At 36.9% G+C, this 23,208-nt stretch overlaps 2 protein-coding genes and 1 pseudogene across 4 annotated transcripts; 2 read left to right on the forward strand and 1 right to left on the reverse strand.

Annotated features, from left to right (window-relative positions):
* Positions 1-11,349: 11,349 nt before the first annotated feature.
* LOC145804592 (acyl carrier protein 1, chloroplastic pseudogene) lies at positions 11,350-13,498 on the reverse strand (annotated as a pseudogene). The gene has a single exon (XR_014346611.1). The product of XR_014346611.1 is annotated as an acyl carrier protein 1, chloroplastic pseudogene (transcript).
* Positions 13,499-13,829: 331 nt separating this feature from the next.
* Positions 13,830-14,330, forward strand: LOC145803690 (uncharacterized). The gene has a single exon (XM_082897005.1). It carries the CDS (start codon positions 13,830-13,832, stop codon positions 14,328-14,330), a length of 501 nt encoding a protein of 166 aa, XP_082753131.1.
* Positions 14,331-15,421: 1,091 nt separating this feature from the next.
* Positions 15,422-20,980, forward strand: LOC114281748 (transferring glycosyl group transferase). Of its 2 annotated transcripts, none has more exons than XM_028224306.2 (2): positions 15,422-16,943; positions 20,475-20,980. In XM_028224306.2, the coding sequence occupies exons 1-2, from the start codon at positions 15,655-15,657 to the stop codon at positions 20,713-20,715; spliced, it is 1,530 nt and encodes a 509-aa protein (XP_028080107.2). In that variant the 5' UTR covers positions 15,422-15,654; the 3' UTR covers positions 20,716-20,980. The 2 variants fall into 2 exon arrangements, with proteins under 2 accessions (XP_028080107.2, XP_028080108.2); XM_028224307.2 differs by lacking the exon at positions 20,475-20,980 and adding an exon at positions 19,542-20,000.
* The last annotated feature ends 2,228 nt before the right edge of the window (positions 20,981-23,208 follow it).

The following is a 23,208-nucleotide window of genomic DNA, read 5'->3' on the forward strand; positions in this document are numbered from 1 at the left end:
CAGTCAGTATGCCAAAAAGATTTTTCATGCATTCATACATAAACAGTACAGAACAGTATGTACAATATTGACATCCATTCAAACTAGGGACTCAACCCTACATAACAGTACAGAAAACATTCCGTCTGTACAAAACAGTACGGTCTATACAAAATTTACAGTCACACAGTACAGGGACCTAATCCCTTGATAACAGTACGGTAAACAGTCAGTCTATACAGAACAGTTAGACAGTACAGAAGACGGCGGGGGAAGACAAACAAAACACCCCCAAGCCATGGCATGGCAACTCGGAACCTCGCAGTGAGGCACAAAGGCCGGCTTGACAAAACTGGAGTTACCCTGACGCTCCTGGCTCCGATCTGGTGCCTGTACACCTACATATATATATGAGCAGTGAGCTAAAGCCCAGTGAATAACATAAAGCGTAAAGGGGTTTAGAATGAATGTCCTTACAGTAATGAAAACAGTTCAATTCAATCAGTACTTCAGTTATTCAGTACAGTAAACAGTCATATGTGGTACATCCATTAGCAGAACAGTAACAGTAGGTCTTAAAAGACCAAACAGTAATGATGGCCATCAGTCAGTGAACAGTAGTGGTTCCACGAGGGAACCGACAGAGATCTCTGTAACAGTAACAGTAACAGTAAACCGTAGGTACTAAGGATGCCACAGTACAGTTCAGAAATAAAGGACATACATTCATTCAGTAATACTAGTTCAGTAAACAGTTCAGTTCAGTATTCAAAAGATATCAGTTGAACATATCTTTACACAATTGTTACTCACAGAGTTCTGGGCTACAGTATGCTAGAGCGTGTCTCCCCAGTTGCCAACCCTACACAGTTCACAGGTTGAACACACACTAAGCTACACAGTTGGGAAATATAATCACTTAATCCCTAATTTGCCTTGGTGTGTTCTACAACGATATCCTCATCTAAATGTCTTAAACTAGGCCTAAGAATGCCTAGGATGGGATGAGGATGCAAAAATACACTTAGAAAATATTTCGCAAAGTTTGCTGAAAATAGGAGCCTCGCTCGAGCGAGACTTTCTACGCTCGAGCGTAAGTCCAAAATCAAAGGCTTCGCTCGAGCGAGGAATCCTTCGCTCGAGCGGTCTGCAAAACAGTAAAAGTACTGGATGCTGAAATTTTACGCGCGATGGTCGCTCGATGGTCGCTCGAGCGGAGCCCTGGACAAAGGTTCTCGCTCGAGCGGGGAATCCTTCGCTCGAGCGAGGAAGCCAAATCTGGAATTTCCAGATCTGCCTCCCAAGCTCAAACCAAGCATTCTACCACTCCAAACTCGACCTCTTGGGCCCAAATTCTGGAAAACATAACTAAATTCAATGCATAACAAGTTTCAAAGCTCAATTTATGAATTCAAGCCCCAAAGGTGAGTCAATTAAACCACATTCAAACCCATTTTCAAAAATATGAAAAACATGCAAACATGCATGGATTCAAACCAAATTCAACCTTCAAAGCTTGATCAAATGGACTCATTTCTTCAAGAACATGATGAATTCATGGAGTATGACCAAAAGATGGACATGCATGTAACCTTTGTCATGAAAACAACTCAAACATCTACATTACAAACATGCATGCAAGAAATGAGTTCCAAATCAACAACAATGAACCAATTCTAGACTTGAATCACTAGAGGCTCAAGAATCTTACATGAATGAGCTTAAACACAACAAAGAGGGGTTGAATTCCTTACCTAGAGCTTTAGTTACAAGGTGAGGAAGCTAAATTTGCAACCTATGTTCCAATTCCTTCAATTTCCAAGCAATTCACAAGCTAAATCAACAAGAACAATTCTCTCTCTCTCTAACTCTCTTCTTGGTCGGTTAGAGGCAACATAAGAGCTGATGAAATGTGTTATGTGAGTGTAATGAGAATCAAAGATGCCTCAAGTAGTGGGCCACTCATGTGGCAAAATGGTAAATAAGTCCAACTCTTATATTAGCTTATTTTAATCTAATTTAATCATACCTAATCAATTTTCAGATAATTGTACTATAAAATCACATAAATTATGAGGGTCACGGAACATCAATCGGTTTCTACTTCGGCCGCCGATAAGGCCTTCAATTAGCAGTTTAAACATATAAACATGAACAGATAATCAGACAATCAAACAGATAGAATGCAATTAACTAACATATACTCAGTCAACTCGGTTTCCAGTTTCAGTCAGTCAGTTCAGTACTTTTTAATCAGTCCAATTATCAGTCATAATCAATTCAGTTTAACGGTAATCGGTGTTTATCGGTAATCAATCAGTCAGTAATCGGTAAACAGTATGAGGGTTGTTACAGTCTCCCCTCCTTATAAAGAGTTTAGTCCTCTAAACTCGAGTTACCTTCATTCTGGAAGAAAACAGGATTCAGTGGAAACAGTTCAGGATATCTTTTGGCCCTGTCATCTTCCCTTTCCCAAGTGGCATACACGCCACCGTGGTTTTGCCAGTCAACTTTCACTAACGGGATCTCTTTGTTCCTCAGTTTCTTGATTCGTCGGTTTACAATCTGTATAGGCCGTTCCTCGTAAGTGTAGTCATCACCCAACACTATCCGAGTAGGCTCAATCACATGGAAGGGATCCCGGAGGTAATCTCTTAACATAGAAATGTGGAAGACGCTATGCATATGCTCCATTTCAGGAGGAAGCGCAACTTGATACGCCACCGGATTAATTTTCTCAATGATCTCATATGGTCCGACGTATCTCGGCGCTAACTTGCCTTTGACTCCAAAACGAGTCTGGCCTTTCATTGGTGTCACTTTCACAAAAACGTGATCACCCACTTCATACTCTCTGTCCCGTCTTCTGACATCTGCATAACTTTTCTGTCTACTCTGTGCAGTTTTCAGTCTTTGCTGTATCAGTTTCACTTTTTCAGTTGTCTCATAAACAATCTCGGGTCCAAGTAAAGGCAAATGAAATTACAACTGAAAGAAATTTTGTCAAATGAAATTGCCAATAACAAAAACCTAATAAATGGCATTAATAGTGTTGTATTTAGCAAATATGTGCAAGCGAAAATCATCTCTTTATTAAAACTCTATGGTTAATTTTTAATTTCAAATAAATTTTTTTATACATAAATCTCTAACTGCGAGACTACTATTGAAGTATTCCTAGTATACCGTTGAAGTAGTAGGGATTTACCTCTTAGCACATAAATACTTGTTTTTTCAAGACGGGGGAAATCTAGTTAAAATTTTGTATTTTTAATATTAAAATTTTAGTGAAATTATTTGAGAAAAATATCCCACTTGTATATGAAAAATGTCTTTAGTATGCACCCACCAGCCATATGCATGATCTAGATTGGGCGTCACATTAAAAGTAACCTACACGACCAGTCATTACTAATAAAATATAATTTCATAAGCATACATAATTTACACTAAAAATCATTAGTAGAATAATCGATTATGTAATGGTTCCATTGAAATTGGAAATTTTTGACAAAAGTGAGCTAATAGATTATTCAATTGATTTAAGTTGATTCTTTCTAGCTGAAACGTTTATCAATTCTTTAGCTAAGCTAAGTATTAGTCAATTAAATAATTAAGAACTCAGTTAACTTCTAATCATCTAACAACAAATATCGAGAGTGCATAATATATAGTGTTGTTTGGAAAGTTGGTTATTTTAGTTTTTAACTATTTTAGTAGGTTAAAACTTTTGTACTTGGAAAGATTGTTGGTTTTTTTTAGTTCGATGTGATGTTCGTGAGAGAAAAAATGAAATAATTATGAGTTTGATATGACATTTTGTCTTATTAATTATTTTAACCTATTTTGTCTTTTTGTAAATTATAGCTTAAAATAGGCTAAAATAGCCCTTGCCAAACAAGGCTTATGTACCTAAATAAGGGTGTACATAGTATGAAATGACAATTCCCCCCCCCCCCCCCCAAAAAAAATAAATAAAGAAGTGAGTTGAGAATTTGATCCCTACTACTTCAAGGGTATACTAGGAATACTTCAATGGTATATATATGGTTTAAAATGCCTAAAATATATTAGGTGTATATATAGAAGTGAGTTGAGAACAATTTTTCCTTCTCTGATCCCCCCTCAAATTATATATTATTAAGTATATAATATATAATTTAATTTTTAAATATAATAAAATTACAATTACAATTATATTACATGTAGTGCTCATTCTCATTTCTCAATCTTTCATCAAATATCTTTTTAACTGTAATTATTTATCAATTATTTTCTATAATGCATCATATAATCTCTGATTTTTACTAATGTTAATAAGAAAATGCTTAAAATAATTCTTAGAATTATAAAATATGTATATATATATATATATATATGTATTAAAATGCCTAAAATATATATAAAATATATTGAGTTATGTGAAAAGTATATTAAAATTATAAATAATTACAAAAAAAAATCTTAAAATTTGATCATTGTTTGAAATTAACCTCCAACTTTTTAATTTCATTAATTTAATCACCCTACCCTGCCCCAATCCATCTCCGTTTGCATATGTGATGGAGAAGCATTTTTGTACACCAAAAGCAACACAAACCGACATTATTCTCATAGAGAGTTCTATATAATCTTTGGGAAAGTGTTTGGGTGTGTAAGATATATTTCATAAGTTTATAAAATTGTATAAGTTTTTACAAAATTATATAAGTTGTGATTTCTTAAATTTTTATAGATTAACTTATGTATATTTATAAAAATTTACATGATTTTGTGAGATAACTTACGTATATTTGTAAGAACTTACGACATTTAAGAATTGCCTTAATTTTTTTATTTTTAAAAATTAGGCCATCAATTACCTCAAAATCTTGATTTTTTTTGTTTTTGTTTTTTTTTTTTTTTTTTTTTTTTGGGTGCAAAAATGCTTCTCTATTACATTTGCAAATGGAAATGTGGATGGGAGACAGAGGCACATTGAGACATAATAGGGACTTACGTATAAGTCTTAATAGGTAGATTTATTATCTAATAGTTTTTAGGATAATTAATGGTATTTTTCATCAAATACTATTAAAAAAGTCACTAATGTTAATTTTTAACGATAATTTAAGAATTTTATCACAAAAAATATCACTAATTATAAATTTTAGCAACAATTTAAAAAATTCGTCACAAAAAAATGTCATTAATTTTTAACTTTCAGCAATAGTTGAAAAAATTCATCACAAAAAAACGCCACTAATTATAAGTTTTAGTGATAATTTATAAAAATCGTGATAAAAAAAATACTAATTATCAATTTTTAGCGACATATATAAAAAATCATTACAAAAAATTATTTTTAGCGACAATTTTATTATGACTTATTTTCAATAAAATTTGATGAAAATTAAATCCAATTATTATGGTCTATTAGTAATTTATCTTAAAAAATAACTGCAAGATTTAAATTAATAAACTTTAAAATTAATTTGAAAAAATAGTCAAATCATGAAATTTTTTATAAGTACTCTTTAAAATTATGAAATTTTTTTGACATTTTATAATTTTTATTGATAATCCTTAAAAATGTCAACCTATATTAGTATGTATGGTAAATTACAAATACATTTCCTAAGGTTTGATTAAAATATGAATCGCTTCCTGTGATTCTGGAAATTATATTCCACCCCTTGAAATTTCTAATCTTATAACAAACTCTCCTTTTATTAATAAATTATCAAACAAATTAACAATTTTTAATGATGTGAGAAATATGTTTCAATTAATAATTTAAGTAATTTTATTATTATACATGAGAGCAATTATGAATTTCATTTTTTTAGTTAATTCTATTAAATAAAAAATTCCAACAAGAAAATATTTGTAATTTTTTAAACTATAAGAGACAATATGTACTTTAAGCAAATCTTAATGGTGGTATTTATAATTTACCCTAATATGTAGCTACTCTTCTGTTACCACCCTAAGACTTGAACACTTAGGTTGGCATGTGGTGGCACCTTGCACCTATGTCAACCGTCCAAGTCAAGCATGAGGGATGCATGTCTAAGTCAAGGTAACAATGTGTCAGTGGCAATGCCACAAGACTCATAGACAAGTGATGCTTAATGTGGACAAATGCAAGGCTATACTTAGCTCGAATGCTGCTAGTAGTGTGGACTTGTTGGGTCAGACAGATCAGTAGGCTTGACACTTAATAGCAACCAAGACTTACAATTTCGTGGGTCAAGCTCAAGAGGGTTCAAAGGTTGAGATGGATAGGCAGTTCATAGCAGTTCTATTGGCATGATGCAAAGCTGACAGACAAGGCGGTTATTGGCAGTTAGGCTTGCAAGAAACCATGACAAAAAGTGCTAGAATTAAGGGACTAGTCCAAGATAGTTCTAGGCGGTTACCAGTAGTTATATTTTGCAGCAGCCTTTGTTGGTTTGAATTTACCCTAGCAGATGGGGGTGTCAACTGCTCATAATGATTTGTAAATACCTATAAAATGTAAAGGCATAGAGAGTTTTAGACAGATCATGTTATCTGTACGAATACTCATGTATCCTTATATTATCCGGTGGTAATAAAGGTTGGGAATCGTTCCTGTAATGTGTTTGTGCATGATTGCTTGTTTGCAAAACTCATAGTGGGTAATTCGTGCATGTTTGGCTGAGACTAAGTGCTGTAACTTAGTGTCATTACAAGCTGGAAATTTAAAACAAAAATTGACCCTGTAACAATTGGTATCAAAGCTAGGTTGTGCTCTAATGGTGTCTAGCATGGATGCCTTGAAGAAAAGAATGACGCGGTTGGAGAATCTCGTAGGTGAACCTAGTGATTAGAATCGCTCGCTAACGGATCAATTGGATGCTGTGGCTTCTGGATATCTTGCCCTTGAGACCTCGACAGCAAATCGATTCAAGGATGTGATGACTGATATGCTTGCCATTTCGGATGCTTGGAAGGACAAACTACAAAAAGTTACTAACGAACTCACCCTTGTAAAGAAGGTTGTCTATGGGTATACGAATTATGGTGAGACCCCTTTGAAAATCAAAATTTTTGACCCTAAGGCTTTCAGGGGTAGTCGGAGTGCCAAGGAACTTAAGAATTTTTTCTGGGACATGGAGCAGTACTTTATGGCTGTTTATGTGCAAGAAGGGGAGAAAGTTACCATCACAAGCATGTACCTTACTGGTGATGCTAAACTTTGGTGGCGTACACGTGTTAGGGATGATACCCAACCAGAGATCTTAACATTGGAGACTCCTAAGAAAAAAATGAAAGAAAAATTCCTTCCTTGCAACACATCTTCCGGATCGGTGAGGGAATATGTGAAAGAATTCAGATCATTGATGCTTGACATTAAGAATATGTCGGAGGAAGATAAACTTTTCAACTTTATGTCTAGGTTACAGAATTGGGCCCAATTGGAACTACGGAGACTCGGTGTCAAAGATTTGCCTTCTGCCATAGTTGCGGCAGATGGGCTGCTTGACTGCAAGTTGAGCAAACCCCACGTGTGAAACTAGCAAATCTAAGAAAAAAGGGAAATAGAAGGTTGGAGAGAAGAAGTCTGGTTGCAAGAAAGGCAAAGTTGGTTCCAAGTACAAGCAAAAAGGGGACTCTTTTCAGAATAGTGGTGGGAAATATAACAAAGGGTGTTTCATCTGTGACGGACTCAATAGAGCGAAGGATTGTCCCAAGCGTGAGAAACTTAACGCTATGGTCGCAGAAGATAACAAATGGAAGTCGGATTCTGAAGGGCCGACTAGGATAAATCCCTTGTAATTGCTTAATACAATTTACGCAGACAAAGCCCCTATGACGGGTTTAATGTACATCAAGGTGACATTGAGGGTTACTGACATTGCGACAATGGTTTACACTAGTGCCACGCATAACTTCCTGTCGAAAAAGGTTGTACAAACCCTTGGGTTACAAGTTACCTACAGTGCTAGTCGAATCAAGGCGGTAAATTCAGCGGTTCAATCGGTACAAGGAATGGCTTCTAAAGTACAGATCATAATTAGAGATTGGACTGGACGAATTAACTTGATGGTGGTTCCTTTGGATGATTTCGATGTCATCTTAGAGAATGATTTTTTTGTGAATGCAAAAATGGCTTTGATGCCATATTTGGATGGAATACTTATTTCGGATGAAGACAAGCCTTGCTTTGTTGCTGGTTGTAGTAAATCAGACAAAGACAAGGGCACAAAGAGGAAAACAGAGACCTTCTCAGCAATTCAAGTGCACAATGGTTTGAAAAAGGACACAGAGACTTATCTTGTTGCCTTGGTGGAAATCAAACCCAATCTGTTTGTAGAAGTGCTAGATGAAGTAGTAAATGTGTTAAGGAAATTTGAGGATATAATGCCTCCAGAGTTACCAAAGTCCCTTCCTCCTCGACATGCCACTGATCACAAAATAGAGTTTGTTTTGGGTGCTAAGCCTCTAGCGAAAGCATGCTACAAAATGTCTCCAATAGAACTCACGGAATTGCAAAGGCAATTGATGAACTTATTGGATGTTGGATTGGTTCAACCATCCAAGGCCCTTTACGGTGCCCCAGTGCTTTTTCAAAAGAAGCAAGATGGAAGCTTGCACATGTGTGTTAATTATCGAGCTCTCAACAAAATGACTATAAAGAACAAATACCCAGTCCCTTTGGTGGTAGACCTATTTGATTGATTGTGCAAAGCCACTTACTTCACGAAATTGGATTTACGTGTTGGCTATTGGCAAGTTTGAGTGGCTGAAGGAAATGAGTCAAAGACTACATGTGTTACGAGGTGTGGGTCTTTTGAGTTTCTAGTGATGTCATTTGGGTTAACTACTGCCCTGGTTACATTCTATAATCTTATGAATAACGTATTCCATGATTATGTCGATCGATTTGTTGTTGTTTATTTGGATGACAATATAATCTATAGTGAGTCCTTAGAAGATCACTTAACCCACATTCGGATGGTGTTCACTCGGTTGCGAGAACACCAGTTGTATGTTAAGAAAAAAAAAAATATGAGTTTGCCCAGTGAAAAATTAAGTTCTTGGGGCATGTGATTTGCAAAGGCCTTGTGAAGATGGACAATAGAAAAGTGCAAGCAATCATGGATTGGCAAGCACCAAGAAAAATGGCTGAGTTACGATCTTTTTGGGTTTGGCTAATTATTATAGAAAGTTCATTAAGAGACACTCAAAGAAGGCAACACCTCTCACAGATTTGCTCAAAAAGGACAAACCATGGAAGTGGGATGAAAGTTGTCAAGCGACCATTGACAAGTTAAAAGTTGTTGTTGCAAATGAATCAGTTTTGCGATTACCTGATTTTGAACTTCCAGTCAAATTGTATACTAACGCTTCTGATAAGACTATTGGCGGTGTTTTAGTGCAAGAGAGGCACCTGGTTGCGTTTGAGAGTCGGAAATTAATGATGCTAAAAAGAAGTACTCTACCCATGAAAAGGAAATGACAGCAGTTGTGCATTGTCTTCAAACTTGGAGAGTTTACCTATTAGGAAGAAAATTCGTAGTGTTGACGGACAATGTGACAAATACTTTCTTCAAAACACAAAAGAAGTTGTCTCCAAGGCAGACTAGATAGCAAGAGTTCCTTGAAGAGTATGACTTCGAATGGCGACACAAGTCTAGGCGTCATAACCAAGTTGTTGATGCTTTGAGTCGAAAGGAAATTGTGGACTATGCCGCTGCGATACCAAACATTGAAACTCAATTGTTGGAAAGGATTCAGGCAAGTGCTGCAATTGATTCTGAATATCAAAGGCTGGTTAAGCAAATGAATGACGGCATGATGCGTCGCTATTGGTTGGAAGACGATCTACTCCATGGCAAAGGAGATAAATTATATGTCCCTAGTGTTAGAAGACTGAGATTGGAGTTGCTTAGAGAAACTCATGATCCGTAATGAGCGGGTCACCCCAGACAACAATGCATGATTGCTTTACTATCTCGTTCTTATTGTTGGCCAAAGATAAAAGAAGATGTAGAAGCCTATGTCAGAACTTGCTTAGTGTGCCAACTAGACAAGATAGAGAGAAAGAAGGTGGCTGAACTGTTGCAACCGTTGCCTATTCCAACGAAGCCTTGGGTATCTGTTTTTATGGACTTCATATCTAGATTGCCAAAGGTGAACAGTATGCGTTCTGTTATGGTTATTGATGATCACTTTTCTAAATATGTTGTGTTTATCCCTGTTCCTCATGCTTGTTCTGCCGATGTTGCAATAGACCTATTTTATAAATATGTGGTGAAGTATTTTGGTTTACCTGAGAATATTGTTAGTGATAGGGATACCAGATTTACGGGGCAGTTTTGGATTGTGCTATTTAATTTGATGGGATCCGAGTTAAAGTTTTTCTATATCAAATCATCATCAAATTGATGGACAGACCAAGAAAATAAATGCCTTGCTGGAAGAATACCTCCGACATTATGTGATTGCAAGTCAAAGGAACTGGATTGATTTGTTGGATAGTGCACAGTTTTGTTATAATTTGCATCGATTATCTGCCACGGGTATGAGTCCGTTTGAATTAGCAATGGGGCAACAGCCCCTCACTCCGCATGAAGTGGCAAGGACTGGTTTAGGGGGTACATGTCCAGCAGCATACCGGTTTGCAAGGGCTAAACAAGATATGCTGTAAGAAAAATTGATGTATATTATTGATTGATGTGTATTGATTGATATTTGATTCTGTTACAATTGATTGATTATATAGATGTAGGTTAGGTGGTGGTAGGTGAGGAGTAGGTGAGTGTAGTAGGTGAGTGTGTGGTAGGTGATGGTAAGTGTGTGGTAGGTGATGGTAAATTCTAACAGCCCCCCGCAAACTCAAGGAGGATAGAAACTAACCAACTTGAGTTTGAAGAGAGGAACAAAACAAGAAAATACATAAAAATAAAAAAAAGGATAGGAGACACTGTATGGTCGTGTCAGACCGTTGGTGAAGGCACTGTATGGTGGTGTCATAACGTGGTAGAGGACACTGGATGGTGGTGTCATAACATTGTAGAGGACACTGTATGGTGGTGCCAGACCGATGTAGAAGACAGTTTATGGGGTCATGTCGGACCGTTGTAGCAGACAATGCTGTGACAGTTGTTGTGACAGTTTATGGAGTCTTGTTGGACCCTTGTAGAAACTAACCGGAATCAATGTCGGGACAGTTTACAGAGTCTTGTCGGACCCATAAAGGAGCTAACCGGAATCAATGTCGGGACAGTTTACAGAGTCTTGTCGGACCCATAAAGGAGCTAACCGGAATCAATGTCGGGACAGTTTACAGAGTCTTGTCGGACCCTTGTAGAAACTAACCGGAATCTATGTCGGGACAGTTTACAGAGTCTTGTCGGACCCTTGAAAGGTGTGCCCAATTTTGTCAAAAAGGCGTGCCATCAAAAGGCGTGCCCAATTCATCAAAAGGTGTGCCGGACATGATGGCGAGGCACGTGGGCGCCTTGGCTTGCGTGCCCGGTTGTCGGCTGGTGGCAAGAGGCGCGCGATGCGCGTGGCTGCCTTGGCTATTTAACCAAGGTTGATGCTGAGGCTGAGGCAGAGAAAAGCTGCGAAAAACCTCTGAAAAACTTCGTTGTGCTGAGAGAGAGTCTGAAAAACTCTTCGTTGTGCTGAGAGAGAGAGTCTGTAACACTCTGTTGCGAGAGATATTCTGTAACACTCTGTTGCCCAGAAAATGGCCTCGTCCTCGTCTTCCCGTGGACTGCTCACCCTCTTTCCCGACCTCAACGAGTCAACAAGAGAGAGAACTGGTGCGGTGGCACTGGAAACTCAACCAAGCGCCCCGGAGGTTGCTCCGTTGAACTTTCCGATGCAGTCGGTGGAGCAAAGAATGGCAATGCAGTCGGATGTGGAGGCCAATCAGTATACTCTGAAGGCATGTGTGGAAAGCATGACGGCGGTCACAAACTTGTCGAACCGGCTGCAGAGTAGGACAAATGAGGTGCAGCATTTAAACTCCCAGCTGGCTCTGCTCCAACGCATGTATAAGGATGCGCGAGCAGAGATAAGCGTGCTAAGGGCAGAAAACAAGGAGCTGAAGCGGAAGGCCACCGTGATGTTCCGATTTGGAGGGCCGCCATATGCGGCAGTGGAGGAGTATGAGGGAGTGAACGTGCTCGGCGGCGTGGAAAACACGGAGGCAGCACCGTCAAGGGCTTCTCAGGACGGAGGCAAGAAGAAGAGACCGGCGGCAGAGTAGAGAAGAAAAATCCTGCTTGTGGATGTGGTTGTTTTGTGTGTGTGTTTTTTTTTTTTTTTTTTAGTGTAAAATGCTGATCGGGGTTGATCCCGGCATGAAAAAAAATGACAAGTTTCTGGAATGAAAACTGAGGTGGGTGTGAATGGATTTTTTTTTTTTTTTTTTTTTTTTTTGAAAATAATAATAATAATGATAATAAAAAATAAAACGAAGTGGTGGATCAGCAAGAGTTGTGAATCAGCAAGAGTTTTTTTTTTTTTTTTGAAAATAAGAATAATCATAATAAATAAAATGAAGTGGTGGAAGCCAGTGAAATTCATGAAGGCTAGTATAATATTTGGTAGTGGAAAAAAAAATGATGGTCTGTGCAATAAAATAAACATAGATATATATATATAGAGAGATATATTAAAATAAGAGAAAATGGAGTGGGGTTGATTAAAAAATGTTGGCATCAGAAAGTGCATGTGGGTCTGTCAATCCCGTGGGTGTGTGTATTGGGTGACCTTTTACAGTGGAGTCACATGGGAGAGAGAAAAGCAACACATATGCATGTGCTCTCTCTGCCGATTTTCATGGAGCAAAATTCATGATTATAAATTGCTTTTGCTAGTGGTAGGGCCCACCAGCACAATTCATGGACCATTCTTTTGATTATACAACATGGAGCATTCTTCTCTTGTCCTTTTTTGACCCAGTCTAGGGTATCTTCTTGTGTGAAATGAGAAAGAAAAAAAAAGAACTTTCCTGCAAAGTAATTAAGCCTTCTTTTCAATGAGCTTGTCGATCAGGTCTGCTGCATCTTGAACAGTCGCAATATTCTGGGCACTTTCTTCTTCCACGCTGATCCCAAATTCCTCCTCCAGTCCCATCACAATCTCCACCGTGTCAAGAGAGTCAGCTCCAAGTGTTGCGAACTTTGAGTCTCCGGTGACTGCAGTCCCAGCTGGTAGTGCCAGCTGTTTCCTCACTATTTCACACACTTTGTCTACTGTCTCTGGTTTGGCCGCACACGAAATCCGAAATCGATGCGTCACTGGGCGCAACCTAAGAGATGGGAAGCATTTTCCGTTGATTGACAGCGAAACTGAATTCAGACTAGAAATCTTGGTGGGCACCTGGTTTTGCTTGAATGAGCATGAAAAGGAGGTCATTGACATCGAAGATCCAGCAACAAAAGCCATTGATGGAGATGACTGTAATGGTTGAGAGAGAGATCTGAAGCTGTGATCGAAGAAAATGAGGAGAGAGAGAGGCGGAGAGCACGAAGAGTGTGATACGGAGAGATCTTTCTGTATTTGTAGGAGATTTGGCTATGAAAATGAGAGGTCAAGGGCAACGATGGGAAGGTATGTGTAGAGGTCCGGCGGGCGGCCAAGGCGAGGCTGCCGCCCGCCGGTGAAGCAGAATTAGTAGCTTCTCAACTTGGCTCTGATACCATGTAAGAAAAATTGATGTATATTATTGATTGATGTGTATTGATTGATATTTGATTCTGTTACAATTGATTGATTATATAGATGTAGGTTAGGTGGTGGTAGGTGAGGAGTAGGTGAGTGTAGTAGGTGAGTGTGTGGTAGGTGATGGTAAGTGTGTGGTAGGTGATGGTAAATTCTAACATATGCTAAATGAAGCACAAGATAGTTTGGCTAAGGCAAGCAAGCAGATGAAAAAGTATGATGATAAAGGGCGGAGGCCATTGGAATTCAAAGTAGGGGACAGGCTGCTGCTGAAACTTACTCTACAGATTTGGAAAAAGATACGTAGTAAGACAGTGCACCGTGGCCTTATTCCCAAGTATGATCGACCTTTTGAAATTCTAAAACGTATGGGAAATGATGCTTACAGGCTGAAGTTGCCTGACCGGTTGAAGATACACCCAACAATCCATGTTAGTTTCCTAAAACCCTATCATGAGGATCAAGTTAATCTAGCACGAACGCAAGCTCGACGCGCTCCTCCAGTGATTAGAAAACAATTTGACAAAGATGTGGAACGGATTCTGGATCACAAGACAGAGGGGCAAAGCAAGAAAAATCAAAGAACTCATTACTTGGTTAAATGGAAAGGTTCTCCTGAAGTAGATGTGAGTTGGGAAAAGGATGTGACTATGGCAGTTTGAGAAACAAATTATAGAGTACTTAGAAGCCTTATTGACAAAGTCGTCAGCTTCTTCTGGTGGGGGTGGTTTGTTAGCACCTTAAGACTTAGACACTTAGGTTGGCATGCAGTGGCACTTTGCACCTATGTCAACCTTTCAATTCAGGCATGAGGGAGGTATGCCTAAGTTAAGGTAACAATGTGGCAATGGTAATGCCACAAGACTCAAAGACAAGTGATGCTTAATGTAGACAAATGCAAGGCTATACTTAGCCTAAATGCTACTGGCAGCATGGACTTGTTGGGTCAAACAGATCAGTGGGCTTGACACTTAATGATAGACCAAGACTTACAATTTCGTGGGTCAAACTCAAGAGGATTCAAAGGCTGAGATGGGTAGGCAATTCATAGCAATTCTATTGACATGATGCGAAGCTAACAGACGAGGCGGTTATTAGCAATTAGGCTTGCAAGAAACCATGAAAAAAAGTGCTAGAATTAAGGGATTAGTCCAAGACAATCCAAGCAGTTACCAGCAGTTATATTCTACAGCAGCCTTTATTAGTTTGAATTTACCCTAGCAGTTGGGGGTGTTAACTGCTCATAACTGATTTGTAAATGCCTATAAATGTTAAGATATAGAAAGTTTTAGATAGATCAGATTATCTGTACGAATACTCATGTGTCCTTATATTATCCAGTGATAATAAAAGTTAGGAATAGTTCCTGTAATGTGTTTGTACATGCTTACTTGTTTATAAAACTCATAATGAGTAATTTGTGCATGTTTGACTGAGACTAAGGCTAAGTTTGGGAACTTGTAAAAAAGTCAAAAAATCAAAAAATTACTCAAAAAGTTAAAAAGTTAACACTATTCACCAAAAGTCAACAATTACGGCTGCACAACTCCCAATTCGAATTTTTTCCTACAAATCAATTTTTTATTACACATTTTTTCATAAAAAGTCAAAAAGTTAACCCAAATATCTATATTTTTAACCTCAATTTTTTATTTTAAAAAGATAAAAAGTACACTTATTTAGGACACCCCAAACAACCTCTAAATATTATAACTTAGTGTCATCGCTAACTAAAAATTTAAAACGGAAATTAACTCTTTAACACCTTCCATCCTATACCATCACGCCACCTTCCCAATTTATCCCGATATAATTTGGGGACGGATCCGGGCTGGACCAGTACAAATCCACCCGACCCGCTGTGTTGCCCATCCCTAGGTAGTAGCAACCGCACCCAGCGTACAAAGCCCATTCCGGGGTGCAGACCGCTCTTTCCAAGTTCCGCCGCCGTAGTCTGACGGTGGTTTTTCACAGAGCCACCCTACGATGCTGAAATGCAAGAATTTGTTGTTGAAGCCATCAAAGAGAAAGAGAAAGAGAAAGAACATAAACATAACCCTTTTTCCCAGAAAACACAACATTGTTTCAGAAAAACAAGACCCTCCAAACCCACTAGAAGATGAAGATGTTGAAGAATGTTTCAGTTTGAAAACATCAGCTCCGTCACATTCTCATGGAGTCCAACCACTGGGTAATCTTTACTTCAACCCATCTTCCCATAATTCAAGAAACACAGGCCTTGGTAACCTCCAAACCCTAACTGATGAACTTGTTCTTGAAATTCTAGGGTTCTTGAGTGCCACCCATTTGGGTGTTTTATCAACTGTTAGTAAATCTTTTTATGTTTTCTCTAACCATGAACCCATTTGGAGGAACCTTGTTTTGGAAAATTCTGAAGATGGGTTTTTGTATAATGGGTCTTGGAAATCTACTTATGTTGCTGCATATATGCCTTCATTTCCTGTTTCGAGTATCGGGTCTTCGGGTTTGAAGGTTAGAGACTTCTATTCTGATTATTTGTTTCAGAGTTGGCTCTGTGCTAATCTAGAAATGAAACCTGAATGGCTTGAAAGGGATAATATACAAAGGAGGAGAGGGATTTCGGTTGATGATTTTATATTGAATTTTGAGGAACCGAATAAGCCAGTGTTGCTGGAAGGCTGTGTAGATAATTGGGTTGCATTGGAAAAATGGGATAGGGAATACTTGGTTGAGATGTGTGGTGATCTTAGATTTTCAGTAGGGCCAGTGGAGATGAAGCTTGAAGACTATTTTAGGTACTCGGATCAGGCTAGGGAAGAAAGGCCCTTGTATCTTTTTGACCCAAAATTTGCAGAGAAAGTTCCAAGATTGGGTTTGGATTATGAAGTTCCAGCGTACTTTAATGAGGACTTGTTTGGTGTTTTGGGCAATGAGAGACCAGATTATAGATGGATTATAATTGGACCAGCTGGGTCCGGTTCATCATTCCACATTGATCCTAATTCTACATCTGCTTGGAATGCAGTGATCAAGGGGTCCAAGAAATGGGTCTTGTTCCCCCCTGATTTGGTGCCACCAGGGGTGCATCCAAGCCCGGATGGCGCAGAGGTGGCCTGTCCTGTTTCGATAATTGAGTGGTTCATGAACTTCTACGCTGCTACAAAGGAATGGAAAAAGAAGCCCATTGAGTGTGTTTGTAAGGCTGGGGAAGTGATCTTTGTACCCAATGGATGGTGGCATCTCGTGATCAATTTAGAAGAGTCCATTGCAATTACTCAGAATTTTGTTAGCAGGTATGGTACCTATTTATTTTATTTGAAACTGTCTATGCGTGAGAAATTTCTGATAACTGCCTGTCATAATTTCACTGTAGTTTTCTTGTCTTGCCTTGTAAATGTCATTTTGTGGTAAGTGCTGGTTTATCAGCACGGTTGGTGAATAATGTCTTCTAAAGTATTATTAGCATTGGCAAACCTAAGTCAATATTCTGAGTGATAAGCAATAAATTGATTGAGTTGATTGTAATTTATGAGGAACTGGAATTTACTCAATCGCAATGCCATACCAACTGAACCTGTCAGAATTTTGTTTTAACCATCTAATAATTGGATTTATAGAGATTCAGAGTGATCAAAAGATTAATAGATGCTTTACAAAGAACGTATGAATAACTTAGGTGTTTTGCCTGATGATCCAGAACATTAAGGAAGAACATTATTTCTTAGCATATGGCCACTGAAATTCTTGAATTTGTAGAGTAACTTGAGATCAAGTTAATGATGTGAGTGAAATCTGTGAAACTTGAAGAGGTCGGTAGCCAACTAAGCCAACCTTGCTGCTAGACGACTGGGAGCGTCAAGATTCTTATTGTTTTAAAACAATTTATTAAAGCTTGTAAGTGCTCCAAGATACATTTTAAATTTTTAGGAGTAAATTGCTCATAAAAAAAATAAAAAAATAAAAATTTTAAAAGTTAAGAGTAAATTGTTAAACAATGTAAGATAATGTGCAAGTGTCTTTGTGGTGGGAACATGGATGCTCCTCATATTTCAGTGTCTAGCCTTTCTTTTTTTTTCCCTTCATTGATGATACTCTTCTCTATTGTGAAGCTACGAACGAGGAATTGAGGTGCTTGAGGTGTGTATTGCCATGTTTTGAGGTAGCTTCAGGTTTAGATGTTAATTTTGTTATGAGTGCTCTTATAAGAGTGGGGGAGTTGCGTGATCTGGATTATCTTGTTGGGATCTTGTGTTTGTCTTGTTGCCTCTTGTGAATCATGTGCTTCTTCATTGTCCGGTGGCTTTCCGTTTGTGGACGGTGATTTTGTCTACTTTTGGTGTCCTTTGGGTGTTGCCTGAAGGGGTGATAGATGTTTTATGGAGTTGGGAAGGAGGTGGGGTTGGGAAGCAGCATCAGAAGGCTTAGGCTATGGCTCTTTATGCTTAATATGGTTGATTTGGTTGGAGCGGAATGGTTGCATTTTTCAGGAGATTGTTCAGTCTGTGTTTTGGTTGGAAAATAAGTTCTTTGTGGTTGGGTGTCTGGGCAGGTGGACTCCGATTTGTTTACTCTTTTAGATTTTATAAGTGATGTGATTGGCTGGGTGTTCCCTTTTTGGGTTTTCTGTTTCTATGTTCTTTAGCATTTCCTTGATGCTATTGGTTTAATAAATTTTATTTATCAAAAAAAAAGCTAAAGCTGTGTGGGAAGGGGTAGTGAACAGATTTGAGAGAAGGCTTGCTTCATGGAATAGAAGAGAATATTTATCCAATGGGAGTAGATTGACTTTGATTAAAAGTGCTCTCACAAGGTTTCCCACTTATTTTATGTCCATTTTTACTATTCATTACTCAGTGGCAAAGAGATTGGAGAGATAACAGACTGTGTTTGCCCATCCACAGGGGAGGCTTAAGGGTTCATATGTTGGAGGTCTTTAATAAAGCTTTGTTGGATAAGTGACTGTGGAGTTTAGCTTTAAAAAAATGGCAGGCTTGGGAAAAGGTTGTGGAAGGAAAAGTATGGGAGAGATCAGAGTAATTGGTCCATTATGAGGTGAGGATGTGGAAAGGTGTTCTGAGGGTCTAGGATGATTTTGCCCAAAAATTCCTCTTTAAGGTGGGTAATGGGAGAAGGGGTGAGGTTTTGCCTTGATTTGTGAAGTGGCCATAGACCACTTAGAGAAGTGTTTTCAGATTTTTTTTTTTCCTTTTATAATTTGGCTATTGATTCCAATATGACTGTACAAGATTATCTTTTGCTTGATGACAATCCTCAGTTGGGCTTTAGAGGACTTGGAAATTCAATCCCTGGAGGCTTCTTTGGTTTGATATACGACACAGAAATTCATTCGGCTGATATGGTATAGACCATTGGAGTGTTTCTAAGAAAGAAGTGCTTTCAGTGTGCTCCTACCAGGATTTGTGTGGTGGAGGGTGTTCCCTCTGTTTGCTTTTTTTGTTTTTTTTGGGGCGTGGAAATGCTTGAATAAGGAAGTGGTATCTTGGTTAACAAAATTCTTTAGTTAGATTCTAATGACTAGGAAAATGCCTAACGAGTGCCATTAATTGAAGATAAGTTGAAAGAAAGCAAATTAAGATGGTTTGATTATGTACAATGAAGACCTATAGATGTAACAATAAGAAAGAATGATATGATCACCATATATGGGCATAGTAGTGAAAATATATATGAATTTATTTAACTGAGCATATAATCTTTGCCCGATCAAAATGGCAAACAATGTTTCATGTAGCTAACTCTACTCTAGGCTTAGTTTGGTTTGGTTTGGTTGATTTTTTTCTTGCATAATTGCCCTTGAGACTCTTTTGACTATTGACAACCTTAGGAATAAATGCAAAGTAATGATTGAATGGTGTTGTATCTGTAAGCAGGTAGGGTAAAGTGTCACTCCTTCCGCATTGTCTAGTAGATTGCTATGGAACTTGATTTGCTCAGAGTTTTTTATTTTTTGGTGTTGGGTGATGTCGTTTTCAATGGGAGAGCTTCTCGCTAGTTGGAGTTCTTGTTGCCCAAAGAAGTCAGAGAAGACTTGGCAGACTGCAATTTTGTGTGTTTGTGTACAGATTGGAAGGAATAGGACTTTTGATGATGTTGAATAACCTGTATGTGATTTGAAAGGACCTTTACTATCAGTTTCTTTCCTGGTTGAGAGAGGTCTATCATTTATATGTTTTGTCTTGGGTATAGTTTTTAAGTGATTTATTGATGCCTGTGGAGGTATGGCATATGGGCCTTGCTCTTTTGAGTGTACAGGGTTTACATTATTAAGCCTATTTTTGCTAATATACTTTTGATAAAAGAAAAGGAGAGTATTGTATTAATTTTGGGCCTTTTTCACCATCTCTTTTTGTATTACTTTTCCACTCTTCTTTACTTCCAATAAATCATGGTTCGTTTTGGCGAAAGTAAGGAATTTAAACCATTTGATCAGAATTTATGATCGCAAGGGGTGTGAACTGTGATGGGAATGGATAAATTGCGACAAACACTTTTTAGAGGAAGAAAATTAGGAAGCAAGATGGAGAAGGGGTTAAAGATACTACTAATCCACCACAGTACTACTTGCTGTGTCCATGGATGAACAACAATGATTTGACACAGGAAAAATTCATTACGAACAATTAGTTAAACCCACAATAATTGATGTACATAACAATTTTTCAAGGATAAAAATTCAGATATCAGTGTAATATGATGTTGCTAGTTTCTTGCAAAGAGCATAGCGCCTTCTAGTTAGACTTAATGATATAGTAAAACATTTCACACGAAGAGTTCTTCACTTTGTTGTCTTTTGTGTGTCGCAGGAGGAATTTGCTGAATGTTTTGGATTTTCTCAAGAGGCCAAATGCTGATACACTCGTGTCTGGAACAAGAGACCGAGTGAATTTGTATGACAAGTTTAAGAACGCAATCGAGACATCGTTCCCCGGAACTATTGATGAGTTGGTGTTGAAAGCGGAGGAGAAAAAGGCCCAGCAGAAGAAACCATCCTTCTGGGAATCAGTAACAGATTCCAGGGCCGGTGCCTTTAAGTTCTCTTTCTGAAGGAACACCCACAAAGACAACAACCGAGGGACAAACCACCGAATAATCTGGCATTATGATCTCTCCTAAGTCTAGCTTTTAGAAAAATGGGTGATGATTTTAGACATTTATACATTTTATTAGTTTTTTACATTCAATTTTTCATTTACTTGCATTCAGAAGAGAGAGAAACAGTGTAGAACAGTTTTGACATTAGTTACATTGTTGTATTTTAATCATTTTTTTACAATTTTAATGATAGTGTTGGTTTGGAAGCTTTCTATTATTCATGTACTAATCGTAATTCGTGCGATGCATGAATGTATATGATTTAAAATGAATAACATAAAAATAAGATTACAAAACATATGATGTATTATAGTTTTAGGTTTAATGTTATACGCACTGATTGTCTTTTATTATTTATTTTTGATAAGATTTGATAATCAAAAATAGAAAAAGTAATTTAATTAAACAAGCAAATAAATAAAAATCAATTGCAGCAAAAAATCAACTAGTATCATATGATTGAGAATTACATTTTACTATGATAAAAATAATATTCTATTGTCAACACACAACAAAACAAAATGAAAGACTCAATTATTCAAGTTTCTTATTAAAAAAATAAATTTGATATCAAATGTAAAAGAGAAAAATTAAATATTACATAAAAACATATAAATCATAAAATTATGTGAACTCATCATCAAAATACTCTCAAAAGATATAATTTTAAGCAAAAAAATATGGACACAGTTCCTCTCCAATAATTGGAGGGTGCTGTTCAGGATTGTTAGGCCCCGATCCGGACCCATGGTGATGATCCAAACCATTTAATGTGTGGAATCCATCGAGTACATCAGTCTCGCTAAAAAATCACATTGATAGGATATTGATAACCACTTGATCATATCACATTTTTATCACAATTTATTTTGAAAATTATATTAAAATGTTATGTGATCAAGTGGTTATCGATAACCGATTAATGTGATTTTTTACAGGAATAATGTACTCAACGTGTTCTGCATATTAAACGGTTTGGATTATCGTCATGGGCCCGAATCAAGACCCACCAATGCCGAACATCACCCTCTAGTTATTGGAGGGAAGTTGGGTCCAAAAAATATAGTGGACACTTAATGGCCAAGTTAAATTATGTTGAAATTCTCAAATAGGAAAGAGTGTTTTAGTTTGGTGGGAAATTCATTATGAGAATGACACACACGAATAATTTTCTTACTTCTTTTTTTTTTTTTTTGGCAATTTTGGTACATAATATTCAACATTGATGCAACAAAAAAAATTCAAAAACTCTCTAGCCGTCAAGTTTAGTATTATATTTATGATGTCACTTGCAAAAAAATTAAAATTTAGACAAAAAATGTAAATGTGTGTAGCATTTTAGTCATACTTATAACAATATAAAATTATATATAAAGAGAAAGAGCGCGGGGGGGGGGGGGAATGCAAATGTGTGAAGCATTCAGCCATACCCATAATAAGATAAAATTATATATATATAGAGAGAGAGAGGGGGGGAAGAGAAAGAGCAACATAATAATTTTGTATGTGTTTATAATCAGTTGAAATATAACTGTTTATATAGAGGAATAGAGATGTGAAATTGGATGGATAAATATAGATTATCTTTATTATATATTCAAATTCAAATTTAAATTATTTTTATTTTGAATTTTGTTGATATATATATAGTATTTAAGAAAATTTACCTATAAATCTCATTTTTAGGAATGGTGATCCATTTAGTCTTAAGGATTTTCAATTCAAATATTTTTGAATTTTGGGATAGCTTTCTCTCTTTTTTCCCCCTCTCTTCTTGATAAGTTTGTATTTGGATAACTGTTATTCTAAAAGCATATATTATTAAATTATTAAAGAAATTAATTTTTATTTTAAATGGAAATGATGTGAGAGGAGTGAGTTTGAAACCTAAGTGTCACATAATTTTTTAAAATTTTAGATTTTATAAGAAATTAAGAATAGATAGTTGAAGGCCTAAGAGCACACCTACTACATTTGCTTATATATATACTAGCGGTAACCCGTGCGATGCACGGAAAAGTAGACTATATATATTTTGTGTGATAAATAAATCATTTTTATCTTAAATTATATCTTAATAGCGACAAGCCATAATATTAAGTCATCTAGGTAGATGTTAACAATAATTAACCCACAAAATTTTACAATAAAATTTGATATGCATAAGAAATTATTAATTATAAAAATTGTTGAGAATAATAGTATCACAACCACTCGATAACATCTATACTATATATATAAATTTACTTAGACTTTTAAATCAGTGGTGTATATTATCATTGTGGGATCAAATTATGAATAAATATCAACTTTTAATTATAATTTATAAGTAGTTTTTAAAAAAATTTAATCTAAGTTTGTTGCCTTGCTTATAAAAAGAACTTCTCCAACAAATCATTAATTAATTATATTAGCAACTCTCTATCTTTGATTTCCTCTATCAAT

This window comes from Camellia sinensis, chromosome 12, assembly GCF_055761805.1.
Source record: "Camellia sinensis isolate YWXY chromosome 12, ASM5576180v1, whole genome shotgun sequence".
Classification (NCBI taxonomy): domain Eukaryota; kingdom Viridiplantae; phylum Streptophyta; class Magnoliopsida; order Ericales; family Theaceae; genus Camellia; species Camellia sinensis.